This window comes from Stigmatopora argus, chromosome 14, assembly GCF_051989625.1.
Source record: "Stigmatopora argus isolate UIUO_Sarg chromosome 14, RoL_Sarg_1.0, whole genome shotgun sequence".
In the NCBI taxonomy this organism is placed as follows: domain Eukaryota; kingdom Metazoa; phylum Chordata; class Actinopteri; order Syngnathiformes; family Syngnathidae; genus Stigmatopora; species Stigmatopora argus.
Genome location: NC_135400.1, coordinates 9,859,104 through 9,876,824, shown reverse-complemented (window position 1 = coordinate 9,876,824; position 17,721 = coordinate 9,859,104). Strand labels below are relative to the sequence as shown.

Genomic DNA, 17,721 nt, shown 5'->3' with positions numbered 1-17,721 from the left:
CTCGGTCAATAGTCATTAAGGTCAACCTGGACGAGCCAACTGCCGTTGGAGGAAGCTCTTCTTGCGTTTAATGGAGGAGAGGCATGTATGCTTATCTCACCAGTTAGTATTATTCAAGAGAGATGTTTCCAGTGTTTCACTAGTTCAATTTTTGTTTAATTTACTGTACAAAAGAAACAAACTAACAAGACTAACAACAGGGTTAAAGACAAAACCTTAATGATTAAAATGGAGAAATTTTCATTTGCAGTCAGGCCTCATATCTAAAATGAATTGGACGTTTATGAACGTCATTGGCAGTCAATGAATTCAAGCAGTTTCTGCCCAAGCCATCCATGATAGCAAGTACTTTATATAGAGTATTCAATAATTTAGTTTTTTGTTAATTACTGGAAAACATCGAATTGGTAGTTGTTGGAAAATTGTTATCAAGTGCAACACAATAATAACAATAATAATTTTATAGACATATATATATGTATATATTGGCAAAACTTTTTGGTCTCGACCACCAGGCGGCACCATCACTACTGGAACTAATCGGTCCCCATTTAATGTAAGAACCTAGTCCCTATTCACTGAAAAAACGATTTTGACATTTTTGATAAGCAAATGGCAGAGAAATTATTGCCTCAAACTAATCTAAATTGTGTAGCCACCTGATGGTATCGTTTTGATTCAGTTCTTTTCAGATGGACGCGTCAATCATTTTATTTAATTCACAGTCATCTGGGCTCCATGGATTATTTGTGTGTAATGCTTTGGTCGAGGGCAGGGGTCTGCCGTGCTAGTCACTGTATTTTATGGACTTAGTGGCGTTTAACGTGCAGTATTGGGAGAGTATGTGGAGGGGGAACCCTCTTAGTTACAAATGTCTGAGTGAGCAAGAGGGAATGCGAACAAATGCGAGAAGGCAGGATAAAGCAGAAGAATGAGTGCATTTAGAAGCCTCGTGGTGGAACAGGTGGTCTAATCTGACCACCCCAGGAACCCCACACCCTCCATTATCAACTCTCAAAGCCTCTCATCTTTGGAATGTCTTGTCGCTTTGGTCAGATTTGTGTGAAGGTCAGAATATTTGGATGAGGACAAAAGTTTGTGTGAAGGTCAGAATATTTGGATGAGGACAAAAGTATTGGGACACATGTCCTGTCCCACTTTAAATGTGGCGGTATGATTGAATTCTGGATATGTTGTTTTTAACGTATTAGCTGCCATTGATGGGATTAGGCATCTAATCCATTTGACTGGAAGAGCTGGCAGTGGTCATTCGGATGGATTAGGTGTCTTTCATTGTCAATGGGAGACAATGAGTTAGGTTCTAATGGAATCATTTTTCATTTATCTTCACTAGAAATTCGAGGGTGGGCAATTCAATGGATTTTATTTGAACTCAGAACAAAATTCAATGAAGAAATCAACCACAGGATTGCAGCGTGCGTGATGCGTGCGTACAGCGTGTGAAATATGGCGTCCTTGTTCTTAATGTGCAGGCAAAGGCCAATGTGGTGGATGCCTGTAGGCACACACAATGGGCAGATTGTCCCGGGATGAAAAAGTAGGACAGCCGTCTCTCCAGGAAGTAAACAGCTCCTGCTTCAGTTCAGCCTGGGACCACTACTACTTTGGAGTTCACTACACAATAGTAGTGTGTAAGTGAATGCGTGTGCGTGTATGAATGAAAGTGCGGGCTGGGGGTGCTTGTGAAACTGTGTTGGCAGTGAAACATGTTGTGTCATTAGTAGCCATTTTTCCAATTGTTATTATTTTGGTGATTTAAAAAAAATGTTTGTCATTGATTGTGTACTGGTTTATCCTCCGGACTTTGGTGCAGGCAGCATGTGATTTGATTCCCACACATTGCCGATGTGATTGTGAGTCTAGAATGGTTGTTTGTTTGTGTGACCCACGACTGACTGGCGACCAGTTAAGGGTGTCGTGTGCCTTTCGCCAGAAATCAGATGGGATGGGCTCTGGCACCCCGTGACCGTGACAAGTAAATGAAATAATGTTCTAAATAGCCACTAGTTTGGCTTTGAAGAGAGGAATACATTTTATCTGCATGATATATCTGCATCCCTCGTGTGGTTCACATTGTAACTGCACCTACTTGTCTCTTCTGTGGGATGAGATTAACTCTTTGAGGACAGAGATACACATGGACATCTCTGCAGTGAGCTGTAAGAGAGCAGATGGTGTGCTGTTTTTTTTATTTTGACTTCAATCCAATGAGCTATTTTTGTTGCATAGAAATATTTTTTCTTCAATGAGCGTGCATAACACTGAACCGAAATGTGCAACTGAGCAGAATAACAGCATCATAATCAACACTCAACAGCAGTAGTACTCCAAAATAGTCAATATGTATTGAATAATTCAGCCATTGTAAAAGTAGGCAGAGTTTGAACATTAACAGTGAGCTCAATTGTAAGAAACAATATCTAAGGGCGTGCAGTTATTTAGTTTATAATAATGTCTTGATGCATATTTTTTTCATTTATTTTTCCAGAAAAAAACGTTCCCAAATTTATTTTCCGAAGTGCCAGGTGAAATCATAACTTTTTGCTCAATATTTTACATTTTGACGGTTCAGGCTTGCGTTAAGTACGTAGCAGCTAAAATAGCTAAATTAGCCTTACTTACATCTATACATATTATTCAACTTAGAGATATGTAATATAACAACTAATATTTTGACTTTTTTATATAGTATTACGACTCGTAATATGACAACTTTTTTGTTTATTGTGACTCTTAGTGGTATTACAAGTTTAGATATTATAACTCTATTCTCATAGTCACATTTTTTTCTTTATTATATGTTTAAAAAAAATTATGTCAAATTGGCTGACCCATCTGTTCAGGGCAAAAAAAAATCAAATAATTCCTCTAAATTTGCTTCCGAGTATGACTGAGCTAAAGTCTCGCCCAATTTTATTTTCAGCTTTTCTCAAGAGTATTTTTCCTGACGTAAAGCGCCCGCATGTGTGTTCCAGCGTGTGCCATCCCACCCTTCCGCCTGAGTTATTTTGACGCTGTTCAAGTCATTATTTTTGATACGCTGAGGTCACGCCATGGAAATCTTTTTCACCATGAAAACTAGAACCTCTTTCCAAAAGTGACTCCCGGACAAACGCTTTCATTGTCCCTTTGCCGCAGGAAGTGGCGTCACGGAGCGGACAGGAAACGTAGTTGTGAAAGGTGCGGCGTTGAAGTGGCGGCCTTCTTACTGGAAAGATGATTAAATCCCGAGTTTATATTTATTCTAACGAGAAAGCCAAGAGGAAAGGGCAGGTTTTCGGGGGATTCATCAGTATTTTTAGAAACAGGTTCTATTTACAGAAACCTCGGGATATCCCTTTGTTAAGGGGTGTCAAACTCTGTTTACATTAATGACCACTTGATCTCATGCATTATATTTTTGGCCTAATAAGTTAACTTACTTGAATGCGGATAGGAAATAGAGCAAAGTGCAGTAGTGCACACAGTTGATCAAACAACTCACAAAAATCTGGTTTTCTGGCACCCTTGTCGAAAAAAATGAAATTATTTAGTTATGTATGTACAGCATGAATGAGCTCCAAAGTACCTGTCAGGTAGAACAACGGATAGGACCCCTTAGAGGGCCACTCTTGGCCCACTGGCCGTAGGTTTGACAACCCTACCTTAGTTAATCAAATTCTTCACATAAAAAAAACTGAGACTGGCAATTAAGAGGTCATAGGAATCATAGATTTTTATTTTGTTTTAGACTATCTTAAATGCTATTACTACTGAGTCCAGTTGAAAATGTAATTTTAATATTAATCAAATATGCTTAAATTGGCATTTTTTATTATAATGTCATTTCATTATTTTTTCAACTGCATTAAAGAAAGGTTAAAATATTTTAATTGAATTAATTTAAAGGTTATTTCTGAGTTTTTTTTAATTCAATTGCATTTTTTTATTTTAACAATCTAATCCTATTCGTATGTTTTTGAATAATCTACACATTTAGTTAAATACGAGTAGTATGTTTTTTCATATTTGCATTTTTATTTTTATTGTGCAAACACAATTTATTTACAAAGTTTACGTTACTTCAATAAATTGGGGTTTAATTTATTTATTTTTACAAGGAAAATATTTGAATTTCATTTTTTTTAAATGTGTTAGGCTTGCATTGAGGCATGTAATCCATTTTTAACTCCCCCACTTCAAATGGATTGCCTGTCCATGGCATATTCATAAAATGTTCAGTCCAAAATAGATTTTATTTTGAAATTGAATAAGCAATGGCACTCGCCAGTGCGGTCAAGCGTACGCTAAACGTTCTGCTCCTTGTACAGCATGTCAGGCTGAGCATGGGATTACGTAACGGCCCCTTTGGCGTCTGTGAATTAGTGGGGGCAGGGGGGCACACCCCCCCGAAGGCGTTCCGACGCCCAGGAAGTGTCGCCTCACATCGACGTCATACTGGGGTTGCATTTAAATTGCAATGCAAGCCTCGGGCTGTGTGTCAGCGACTGAGCCACGCAAATACCATTTTGCAAAAGTTTTTGAGACAACACTAACACCCTCTAGTGCTAAGGGAAATAATCCCTAAATACAGTTCAGTTATATTTCACTTTCTAGGGGATATTTTGGCATTTAGTGTTTAAACTTTGTATTTTGGAGAATTGTCTATTTACTTTTGAAGTGCAATGTATTTTTTATTGACTTCTTACCATAGTGGTAGTAGAACTGCTCTTTGAAGTGGTCCCAATGGAGTAATGGCAGCCACATGGGCCTCCATCTTGGAGCCTCTTATGTCGTTCCCTTCTAATTTGCGCTAACTTTCTTTGAAAAGCATGACGGATGATGACAGTCGATAATGTACCTTGGCAGCAAATTCATCTTCCTGTTGTGTTGATGAGCAAAGTCAAGGCTGCCATTACGGGCATGAAATTAGTAAAATAATCTGGGGGGGATTTTTTTTTAAATTGGAGGCCATGAAATACTAGTCACTTTGGCTAAAAAGGTTCAAACATTTCAAGAAAATGTTATTTTTTTCTGAGGAACACTGGACAAAGTAATGTTACAGTCGTACCTCTACTTACGAAATTAATTGGTTCCAGAACTTTTTTCGTAATTTGAAAATTTTAAAGTAGAGCATTACTTTATATGTAAATTCTCCATTTTGTAGTACATTTTAGACTTTTGCGTGTGCCCTCTGTGTGTGTTTGTGAAAATATGTGCCGTGTTGCATTTGTATGGTTTTTTTGCTTAATAAGGAGAATTCCAATCACTAATAAGGGGAACATTTAACTGAGGTGGACAGGTATGTAAGAGAGTATTTTGATGGATTGATAGTGGTTGATTTGAGACAGCCAATGAGAGCCCAGTAGAGTGCAGCAAGGTTCTAAAGTGAGAATCAATATTTTCAAAATTAAATAACGGATAAGGAAATGCCTTTACTTTTGGGGGGGATTTTGTAACTTGGATCATTTTTGTATCTCGAGGCACTCATTTGCATATAAAATTAGTTCGTAACCTGAACATTTCGTACCTAGAGGCATTCGTACGTTGAGGTATGGCTGTATTTCCTTTATGCAGATGCATGAAAGTGCTTTGGATTGCCATCTTGGTCATTGAACGAATAGAGCGGCGAAAACCACTATATTTCCGAGACGATTGCATTACTTTGAATGGCTGAACTATCTACTTCCGGTGAATTTCTGTATTGTTTACCGCCGCCTTGATGGACTCGGGGAACAGGCATAGGAAAAAAGTAGAAGAAGAAGAAGAAGGAGTGGCGGGGGGAATGGAGGGGGCAGCTTGCCCTGAGAAACGCACAGTCGCGGGGAAGTAGTAGTAGAAGTAGCGGTGGAGGTGGTGGGGGGCATCGTAGAAGGAAGCAGGATAACGAGTTGAACACTCGCCGAGTTGTGAGCAAGACCCCCTCGACGTAGACCCTGTTTCTTGGCCGCGATCCGACAGTCCCGCCGCCCAATGAATGGAGTTGCCTTCTGCCTTGTTGGAATACCTCCCTACTCATCGGAGCTGCACGTAAGTGGAACGCCGCGCCGTATTGTGTGCGTGGAGGACGCGATGGAGGTTGCGGTGGGAGTGCGCCCGCCCGCCTGCCTGCCTGCCTGCCTGCCCGTGCCTCCGTCCGTCCGGGGCGCGCCGCCACCGAGCCGAACGTGATTCCTAAGCCGATTAACAGCAGTTTACCTAAACACGCAGAGAACTACTTGACGTGTTTTGAAGCGTACGTTGCCCAATATTGAGAAGTCAGACGACATTTGAACGCAGCCCCGGCTGGAGGAACCGGCCGAGTCTTTTGTCCGAAGCTCGATGCTGCATGGCGGGCAGGGCGGAGTCGGTTCGGCTCGTCTCGGCTCGGCTCGGTCCGGCTCGGCTGGGCTCGGCTGTCAGTCCGAGCGGGACGTCCCGAGTTGGGATGCGGTGAAGCGGAGTGACGAGGGCCTAATTTCCAATTGAGTGTCCCACTCCATTTATTTGCACCATTGATGACGAAAGCCTCATGCGTGGGCTGTGATGACGTCAAAGCAAATGACAAGATGGGAAAAGTGTGACCAAAGAAGTCAACATCACAAGACCTTTTGTGTTTGCCGTTCCTGAAACAACATCAAAATGGTTAAGTCAGAGCGTTTATAGTGGTTCGGTGACTTTGATACCTCATTCCCAAACGGTTTTATTATTATTTTTTGTCATCCTAAAAAGTAGTTTTTCCATCCCAGCGTGCGTGTGTTCTGCTCACTCATTCCATCTGGCTTTTTAAAGAAAAAAATGTGGTTTTATCTCATTATGGGAAAAAAAACATCATGGCTGGACATCCTGTCGAATCATAAAGTTGTCGCCACAGAGATTATTTTCCCCCTTTTGTCGCCATAGTGATCGTTTTCATGACATTTTGCTTCTCTTTAACTCATTGGCTGCCTTTGATGGGGGTAGACATCCAAATCCATTTAAACTGGAAGGGAAGGCCAGTTTGTTCATTTGCTGCTATCCCTCCCAGTTCAAAGGGACCAGACATCTACTTGTGACAAACCGATTTAAATCCTTAACCGAAGGAAGAAAAGAGCCATATGAGTTAACTAACTGCTTCTTCCCTAACAGTGAAGATGGCGTATTGCAGATTTTTCTGTTTATGTGAGTGTGGATTGCTTGCGCTGGGATGCAAAAACTACAAGTAACACGCACGCAGCTGTCGTCTTGTGCAGGAATGCAAGCGTGGGGTCGTAGCGGAGGTGCGAAGGCGTGCGCAGTGTTTACTGTCATCATCTTGCATATCCAGAAATATTATACTTTTGTTACCCATGACACACAACAAGCAATAATACAATCAACAACAATCAACACTTGTTGTTCATTATATTTAGTTTTGGTTGTTTGTCAGGGCTGTGTACAAAAATGTGTTTTTATTAGACTTGTGTATGATTGCAATTCATCCAACTTAGCATGTTGGGGTGTCACAATATATCCTGATCAATTTTGTGATTGGTTAAATAGCTATCAAAGTGATGGAAATGTAAACCATCAATCAACAACGTGATTTTTTTAGGTAGGTCTGAAATATTACTTCAACAAAAATGTCAAGTTGCCTGGTATTTTTTATTTCTGTAGTTGTCTGAATGTGGTAAATGTGTACATATTGTATTTAATTGATCAAAGATCTTCGAATGAAGCCACAATTTGATAGTGACAGACTTTGTAATGTTGGTAAATATTGTGTTGTATTGCCTTGAAATGTGTAATTTACATGAAAACTGTTGGCCTGTAGGTTAAATATTTTTGTCGTGCGTTAAATTAAATTTGGATTTTTCATACAACATCCCAACTTAATTGGAATAGGGGTTAGTAAAAAGAATAATGGTATTCATTATAAGTCAATAATTTTAATGACTGATGATTTCAAACTCACTTCGTCTTTAAAAATCAATGTAATAACAATAGAATGCCATTTCCATTGTTAACAGGGAATGCTGAAGTGATTATACATTTCATGAAGTTCATAGTCATTCCTCCATTTTCAACACCGGAAAGGCAGACAACACCCTAAACTTGTTGCCATTCAGCAGTAGGGACACACAGAGACTGAGACAACCCTTTGCACGCACAATAACACCGCCATTGAGCGGGAATCGATCCTACGCTGCCCGCACCGAAGTCAGGCGAAAGAACCACTACACCATCAGGTGACTAAGTTCACATTCATTCCAGAAATGATGAACATGAATTAGACCGTGTATGTGGTTTAAATCTGGCCTCAATCACAAGATCATCAGACCTTTGATGGGAATCAAGGGAGTCCAAAAAGAGCTAAAAATGCTCACTTACAAATGCCAGCCTTACAGTGTCTCTATGTATAGACTTTCCTTAAGACATTTCTAATTAGTCTCCTTATGATATACAGTACATCCCTACAAAATTTTATGTTGGTAATTGAAACTCTTGCTGCCTGAGAGAATCTAAATTGAGATGTTCATAACAGCAATCCCTGGTTTCCCGTTATCCGCGTTCCACTGCGGCATTAGTGAGTGCCGTTTTACGGCCTTCAACCACGCCCTGCGCGACAACGCCTGGATGTAAAAAGCTATCGATCCAACCTGCCAGGCCTTGAGCGGATAGATGCATGCTCCATCAGATTTTACTTACATTTATATTGAATTGATGGATATCATTTGTGGACATGAAACATACACGCGCACACAACGGGTTTGTTTGCCGCTCTGTTATTGTCCTTGGTCTGCGGTGTTTGCACGGGGAGGTCCTTGACACCAGCTGGTGTTGCGGTCATGCCGAAGGACGTCAGTCCACATCGACCTTGTTGAACGTCCATTGTTGTTGGACTGCTTTTCCAAGCTACTAATGGATCTGTATCGATTCATTAGCCGGACAGTAGTTTAAAATAATACCCATAGAAGTTAGGTGAAGGACAACCTTCGTTTGTACCAGGAGCCAACGTGCTGGAGAGATGATGCTATTCAACGTATTTCGGAAAGGAGAACAGGTCTGGGCTTGTTTAGATGCGTGGAGTTGACTGTCGCATTGTGTTTCTGCCTCTCTTGACCCTTATGGATTGTTATACAAGAATAAGCAATCATCACTTTCTTATCCCTTCATTGTGGTCTAAACTGGAATGTCGGCAGAGGAGGGTGAGTAGGAAGTGGGAATGAAGAGAATCCCATTGAGTCATAGCCAGAAAAAGATGCCCAAGCCCTAACGGAACAGGTTGGGAAATTGTGCTGTAAGACAGGCAGACAGGTGAAGTAAAGGAACTCTATAATTTGTACTCGTTGTTGTTGTTGTTGTTCTTTGAGGACTGTTTTGACAGTCCGAGTCATGGGATGGAGATTAGGGGAAGCTAACAAAAAGCCACTGAAGAGCTAGCACAAGCTGCTACATCACAATGCCGCCTTTGTCTGTGTTCTAAAAGTGCTCACATTATATTGTTTGTGCCCTTTCCAGTCTGGTGTTTGCAACCAGACGTGTCATCGCCACAGTGTTGTGCATCATTTTTTGGGGGCAAACTGGATAGAAGTGTCTTCAAAATGGACCAGATGCCCCAAATTTGATCCCAATGGCATTTAGGTAGACCGGAATGTTCCTGAAGTTTACCAGAACATTTCCAAGATACATTTTTTTCAGTGAGGCATATTAGTAGAAGACTATGTCGTATTCATTTTTGCAAGTTGTTTACTGTAAATACGCCTTTTAAAAAGGGAACCCAAGTGGATTTGTTTAATGCTCTCCCACGCCGGCTTTCGCCCTTTGAAATCTTTGATCTCCTTCATTGTTTGCCTTCTTTGGTCTTCTTTTTCACCAGTGCATGTTTTTCTCCCATCCGCGTGCACATTCCAGCATTTTAGTTCAGAATCATCTGCCCGTAAGAAGCGAAAAGAAGCGTAAAGCGACTGCCGTGATCCTGTGCACCTTAAAAGGTTTGTTTCATTCAAATCCGCTCGACAAATCTCTCCATGCAATTGCCGCTCAGTATCTGTAGGGTGAGTCGTTCCTCGAGGCATGGAAGCAGTCTTGGCACCACAAAAGACACTTTTTGTCTTTGGGGGGTTTGTGCTAATACCCGTGCTAAACGACAGCTAATTCGGACCGACGAGGCATAAAGAGATCTTTATTACATTACAACAACAAAGGTCATTGCTTCTAGGATCGACATCTTTTCGCATCCCATCAAGACTTTTTAGCCTGAGCTCCACATACTTGACTATGTTTACCATGATTTGGTATAGTATGGTAAAACCTGATCTAGATACCTAGCTGTGTACCGCCAGTACTTGAATGACGAGTTTAATTAGTTCTGTGACATTGATCTTAACTTGCTGACTCTGTAAATAACAGATGAAAATAGGATGCTGTGTGTGATTAAAACTCATGATGTTTAGTTTGGTGTCATCCCTCCCATCGTAAAGCCTTCAAGAATTATTTACCTTCGTTTGAGAGGAACAAATCATGGATCTCCAGTCACAAGACGGTAGATAAAACCATGACATGTCTCCATCCCGAACAATTACAAATCTTCACGATCTAAAACGAAGCCCTGCAAAGGCTGCCTAATCACCCCGTCGCTCGGGGGTCTCAAGTTCGCTATATCGGAATGAATTCCGATTAGGCTCAGTGGAAGATCTGATTTAGTAACCTCCAGGCTGCTGCTGCAGCCGATTTATTTTGTCCGAATGATCATTGGCGGCAAAGTCTGATTCTCCGGAATCCTTCAAAGGAGTTACTGTGAGTCCACAGAATCCTAAGAGATGACATTTAGGAGGGAAATGAGGACTCTTGGGCCCTTTTTAAAAGGTGAACCAGATGGATTTGGGAACAACTTAATGTGCATTTGCACCGAGCGGAATTTTGAGTGCGTTGAACATCTTCTTTGTGAACTCCCTAAATGGCCTCAACGTACCTCCTCAGTACGACTTTGGCGCGCTGATGCATGGCAGGAATGCAGAAACCAGATGAGCTCAAATGGAAACTCCAGGCGGGCCATGTCGCTCGCTCTAATAAACACTGGGGCACCGTCCCCGTGGGCCACGCCCCATTCTCATCTGTACGAGCGACGTCACTGTGGAGCACCAAAGTTATAATCTCGCCGGTGTAATTACACTGAGGCGGGATGAGCTAATTCTGTACATGCAGGCCGCTGGGCGCGGGCCGCCGGCCGGCCTTTGACCAGATGCAAGAGAAAGGGAGGAGAATGGATGGATGGAATGATGGAGGGTGGGAGGGATTTGAGGAGGGCTCTTGTTGCAGCTCAGACGTGACCGCTCTGATTGGTCCCAGCGGCTGTGGTCGGCACACGGGAGATGAAGCGGGATACGGCGCAGAAGAAAGAAAGGGGGGGGTGCTCTCGCCTTTCCAAATGCAGTCATTGCCGCAGGAAGTAAAACTGCTATAATGTAATAATCGGAATTAATCAGCTGTGAATTTCAAGGATGAGTTGCCTCGTACGCTCACAAATGGTGTAGCGCTACGCTTAGTCTTAGCTCATGCTTGTCGTTGGAGCCACAAATTGGCAGATTAGAGCCTTTTGAATTGACCAAAATGGAACATTGCTGTGTATTCACATAACAGATACTGTCATGTTGCCTGGATCGACCTCCAGACAAGCTTAGCATGCAGCCCCCTTTTTACAAGTGTAGATTTTTATGGGATGCGTTTGTTAGCACATTACAATCCAGTTCCTTTTCCTTTCCAGTGGTTTATTAGGGAGTTTAAAAAAAAATCTTGGGAAATCGTGACTCGTGGCCGCTCTCTCACAGAATGAATTAGTGATATCGTCTCAACGTAAAATCATTGAACAACATCCCGAGATTCTGACACTCGCTTGTCACGGACTTGGCTCTTCCCCTTGCGGAAAAATCGGTCAGGAGTTTGCCGTAAATGCAGAAAGGCGGGTGATGCGTACGGGAGCTAATTGGAGCGTGTCTGTGAGGGAATGTGTGTCACGGTCGCCTTCTCTTGCCAACCTCTGACCTCGATATGCAGATGATGATCCCCACTCAACCAATTTACCCCCACCTTTCCAGATGTTCACAACATCTGGCAAACACATCTTGGCTTTATTTGGTACCTAATTAGGTTTCAGGTTATTTGAGTGCATTTTCATGCGTGTTTTAGCGATTCAAGTTAAGTTGAATATCACGTTGTTCATGTTCCTTAAGTGATTTCTTCATTTTCATCCTATAGCTTGACAAATTAACATTTAGACTATTTTGTAGACTGGTTACAGTTGTTGCATACACTTTTCTATATTCTTGTATGAATTTATTGCGATTTTGTATCCAATCAGATTTGTAATTTCCGAACTTTTTGGGTTCCTACAATTATTCTCATTACCGAATTGATCTAATAGTGTGGAAAACTATTTTTCATCATGAAGCATATCTTTATTTGAGCTACTTTTAGAGTGACTGACAGGCTAAGACAAACATGGGTTGACGCCCCCCACATACCAAGCCACACACATGATACCAAAATGCATGGCTTATCAGGTGGGTTGCTTTAAAAAGCGTGAAGATGTTGTCCTGTACACTTTGTGGTAGACCCCCCACCTCCATTTAGCTGTGTCACCCATGTCGGGAGTGCACCTACTCTGCCATATGAGCTTCTAGGGTTCTTTTCTAAGGGCCCAAGAGACTACTGACCATTAGTAACCATCAATTGAAACAGTCCCAAGTCATGTGTCCCAGTGGTGGCTCCCCTCTAGTGGCTGCCTGCTGCTAACAACATCCTGCACACAGCCGACTAAACCAGGGGCTTGTATGTATACTGTGTGTGTGTTGGGGGGCTGCGTTGTGGATTTAATGAAGATTACAGTTAAAATTAACCTGCTCTAAACAGCTGCCTTCATTTTGTGCCCAAGCCCCTTACTTGCTTGCTTGGTGGACAGATTATCAGTAATATCTGTCTAGACAGAGAATTGGACGCTTTCTTTTCTCCGGCCATCTAAAATTATTCTTGTTATTGTTTGGACAGTTTTAGCAACACTACAAGACGCATAATCTTGGCTTTGATTACTATGAGCTATAACTGGGTTAAACAGACTAAGGCCCATTGAGTAATTCTATTTTTTTTCATTCATTTTCTGTTCTGCAAGGTTCACGGGGGTGCTGGAGTTGATCCCAGACAACTATAGGTGGGAGACACCCCAAATTGGTTGATGCCCAATTGCAGGCATTGTTTATTAGTTGTTATTTGTTATTGTTTTAGTTTTCCGTACCGCTTATCCTCGCAAGGTTCGCTGTGGTGCTGGAGCTTGTCCCAACCAGCTGTGGGCAATAGGCGGGGGAAACCGTAAATTGGTCGTTTTTCACATTAGGGTAATACAACATTTGTTTTGGCAAGATAAAATCCCATCCTTTTTTACAGTGTTTTCTTAAAATTACTTTTTAGGTATGGTATATGTATCAAACCCACATTGTGGTATTTTGGACTAAGGCGTAATTACCAGATTACAAAAAACAAACAAAACAAACAAAACAAAAAAACGGCAAGCTGGAGTCTTTGTAAATCTGTTGGCCCACCAGTGATGTTAAGAGATTACATTCATCAAACTAATCCGTTTGAGCGATACACGTGCCCCTGCCATGACAGCGCCACCCATTGGAGGTTTGTAGGGCAGTTCTGCAATGACAACTCGTTGAAGCCAAATCTTGAAAGCCACTCTACTTTATGACAGATTTAATTACATAGCCAAGTATATTTATAGTCAACTGTAAGTTTGCGTGTTGTTCTATGCCAGTCGTTGTTTTGCACATAAAGTACTCAATTTTTTTAGATGTCTACTCTCACCGCCATTGGGTAGTTTTTATAACAAAAATTGCCAGGAAAGGAATAATGTTGTATCCTACGAAGGAGGGGGGGATTGTCTCTAAACCTGTACTCAAGTTCTACACACCCCATTTCAAGTGTCCTGTCAACAAAAAACAATTTAAACTGTATTTGAATTTAGTCACTTTCAATGTTGGCTCTAGTGTGCATACTTCTATTTAATTGGCATATCAATGTGATGGATGAGTAGTGAACACAACCACATTCTTGGTTATATTTGCACAGCTGTGCAATTATATTACCTCACTAAGTTATTTTTAATTCCCCTTTCATCTAGTTAATTATCCTCCCTTTTTAAAGACAATTTGTTTAATATGTGTGGTATAGGCAAGTGAATTTTTGTTGTATTGTTGACCTTTTCCCATGTTATGTTTGTGTGACAGGCAAAAATTGCAGGTAAAGACAATTTTCCACATTGTGAGGTCATGTTAGTAGCAAAACAGAACAAAAAAAACAAGTTTTTCACACATTTGTGTGTGAACTGAAGAGTTCATAGTAAAATATTACTGTAAAAGACCCTACTTATGATCATGAAACGTACAGTAAGTGCCTATGAATCCAGCTCAGAATGTGAATGCCTGACAGTTTGCTGTCAAGTTTGTCGGTTGAATGTGGGGGCGGGAAGGGGGAGTGAGCGCCTGAGCGTGTTTGTTGGAGTGGGGAAGTTCACCTTTCAGTTAAGAGGGTGCTATGGAAATATTTGTGTGTGTCTCATTCAGTGTTTGTGGAATAAAATACTGTAGTGGTCAAAATTAGAATGAAAATGTATGGGCACTTGACTGAAGAGGTTTTCTTTCATTCATTCATTTTCCTTCCTAATTATAGTCACAAGTGTTGTGGGGGTGCTGGAGCCTATCCCAGTTAACATTGGGCAGTAGGCGGGGTACATACTGAATTTGTTGTCAGCCAATCACAGGGGACTGTACTTAGCACTCATACTTATTGACAATTTAGCCTTCCATCCATGTTTTTGTGGGGATTTGGGAGGAAACGGGAGTACCCGGAGAATACCCACGCTGGCCCTGGGGAGAACTTGCAAACTGCACACAGGATGGCCAGTGCCTGGGATTGAACCCTTAAACTCAGAACTGAGATGCGGACATGCTGATCTGCAGTGCCACCCTGGAAAGATTTTGTGGGTTAAAATGTTGTTGACTTTCAGCATTTTTGTGGAGAAAAAAATTATATTTTGTGAAAGAATACAGTTTCTGGCACAATACTGGATATCTGGTTGGTATTGTATTGAATTTGAAGTTGTCAAGGAATATTTAGCATTTTAAGTGAAATGAAAAGCAGCTTGGATGACAATATTTAGGGTGAATGGCAAAATGACATTGGATTGGATGGCCTTTTAAAAGACATGTATGTCATTTTTCATGGCACAGTCTATTTTTTGTGTGTAGTCAAATACAATGGTGCCCTAAGTGCTTGTAAACCTTTGAGGTCGCTTCGGCATAGGGATCTTTTCCTATCTGCTACCATTTTGTGTCTCTGTAGTGAACCCACCCAGAGCCACATGCAGCACACGTGCCGCCAGGACATTAGTCCCACATGATGTTTTTGGAGATTACATGAGTTGTTTCTGCCTGGTGGAAGTTCACTTCTGATCGCTTGCTGACAAGAGATGAGAGGATTTAGCAGGTTTTAGCCATACACATTGAAGAAGGGTAACGGGGAGGAGACAAGTCGGGTGTGTGCTCTGGGGGTGGACGCATTGGCTTTGAATGCAGAAGTCCAGCGGGACGGCCACGCTGTCACTCTCTCTCTCTCTCCAGAGACTCTATCCAGAGCTACTGTGCAGGATTAAAGCTTCCGGAGATGGGAAAGGGAAGACTACTGAAATCCGGGAGGCTTTGCTGAGATTTTGTCCCATGCGCTCGGTTAGAAATGCGCATGTGAGTGAGCATCGCCACCCCGACCCCATGCCCGCCGCTATGCTCCCCTGCCCCGTGCCGGCCGGGTCCGACTGGAGCTTTCAGAACCCGGTGGGAGTAGACTGTAGTTCCCCTGAACCCCGCTGCATCTGGGTTGCAGTTCTGCGTGGCGTCGTCGTTGGGCATCATCAGCTAAGGGTAAGGTGAGGGCGCATCGGGGGTAAGATGTCAACGTCATAGATCGGAATATTCGTCTCTGTAGCACATATTCTATTTGTATATATTGATTCCAGGGTTCATTGTCATAGAAAAGGCTTGTTTAAGTGTAAAAAATGTGTTTTCAATTGCAGACACGCATATGTAGGCAGTGGCATTTTTGTGGCATGATCTGGTGTTTGGCAAAATATTTGCCTCGTGACATTGAGTGTTTGAGAAATTATCATTGTGTAGTCTTTAAACATAATATTTTGGTAGAATTCCATTTCGAAAAGGCATAGTAGTTTTTATAGGAAATCGTGTATTTGCGAATGATGTAGTTCTAATGGCAAAAACTAGCATAGTAGTTTTTTCCATTAGCTAGTTTTATGCAAAAAATACACTAAGTAAAAGAAAATGTCATACTTTATGGAAAGAAAATCTTTAACGAATATAGAATATTTATTCCAGAATGTTTTGTGTCAAACAATATAATTTGTATATAATGTAGACATTTTTCATAAATTATCTGGGGAATGCTCCAGGCTTTAAAATCCATAGAAATTACTCAAAAGTCGACATCAGACTTTTCTGCAGTTTCCCGAAATTGAACAAATGTGGTTGTTAAAAAAAAAAAAAAAAAAAAAAAAAAACGTGATGCTCGCTGATGTGCTTTTGCCAACCCCTACTTTCTCCAGCTTTTTAGATAGTGTCACTCTTTTCTCAAGTAACTAGTTACTCAGGTCATTCACAGTGGCATTGTAATTCAGATGCGTTTACCTTGTAAACATTTGTTTTTGGAGTTGGCTGCAAATTCCAAAAGACACATTTATACCAGCTGTGTACGTTCACCATCTACCCACACAGCCTGACCTAAACCCCAAGGAGAGTGACCACCTGTGTCCAATAACCTACCCAGTGGACAGCAATTCCCACGAACATTCTCAAAAGTCATAGACTCTCCACCCCACATAATCTCCATTTTTCACACTTCCTGTGTTTTTCTCCACTCCTTAAATGGTGAGAGGATTGGGGGGGTGTTGTTGAGTTTAGTTGCTTCTAAGTCACATAGCTCTGACAGCTCACGGACCCCTACAACACCGTGTTAAGTGTCACCTTGAAAGTTGTCGTGTAGTTAGAAAGGACCCTAGCAAGAAAAAAGTCAGGTGAAGACTAATGGTAATCTTAAACAAACAGTCACAGTTGAGGTTATCTTTATTAATGTTCTTTTTTTATGTATACCATTGACTGTAGTTCTAAATCTGTACTAATTATACATACATTCAAGTACAAACAAACTAAATCCAAGTATTGTGCTTCTACATGCGCTAAATTTATACTGTTTTACTGTGAGTAATGCCCAATATGTCAAGGGGTAAAATGGGTATCTTTCATGTATACAACTTGTAATTGTGTGGAAGGATTTATAATCTAGTAGTTAATAATATCATTGTCATTTAACAGTTGAATCATCAGACAAGGTTAGTACCACTATTTTTATTGATGTTTTTTGTGAAACTGAGTTGCATTATAACTTTGACATTTAATTATTTTAGAATTATGTACATAGCAAGGGATGGGGGGTTAATAATATAATATATTTTTATAACACGGTTGGCAATACAGTTTGTTTTGTAAACCAAAATAAAATAAGAAAAATGCATGTATATTAAAAAATAGATAAGAATAAAAAACAAAATCAGTTTGCATAGACTAACATTATTGTTAAAAGTATGTAAGTCATTTTTGGCGAGCAAAACAGTGTAAAAATTTTTTAGATATTGATTGAGAATGCTTGTGTATACAAAAAAAA

The 17,721-nt window shown here is 41.0% G+C and overlaps 1 protein-coding gene across 11 annotated transcripts in view; it reads left to right on the top strand.

Moving 5' to 3' along the window:
- The window catches only part of arhgap23a (Rho GTPase activating protein 23a), a 44,760-nt gene that overhangs the window by 2,500 nt on the left and 24,539 nt on the right, over positions 1-17,721 (top strand). For 2 of the 11 annotated variants that reach the window (XR_013304981.1, XM_077619697.1), the window contains exon 1: positions 15,551-15,911. The exons of 3 other annotated variants lie outside the window; for them this stretch is intronic. Coding sequence is in view for 7 of the 8 variants with exons in the window: in XM_077619697.1 (XP_077475823.1) it covers positions 15,564-15,911 (348 nt within the window). In the remaining variant the exon portion in view is untranslated. Of the gene's footprint in view, positions 1-5,799; positions 6,031-15,550; positions 15,912-17,721 lie in introns of those variants that run through there. 6 more of the 11 variants (XM_077619691.1, XM_077619690.1, XM_077619692.1 and 3 more) reach the window with 5 other exon arrangements.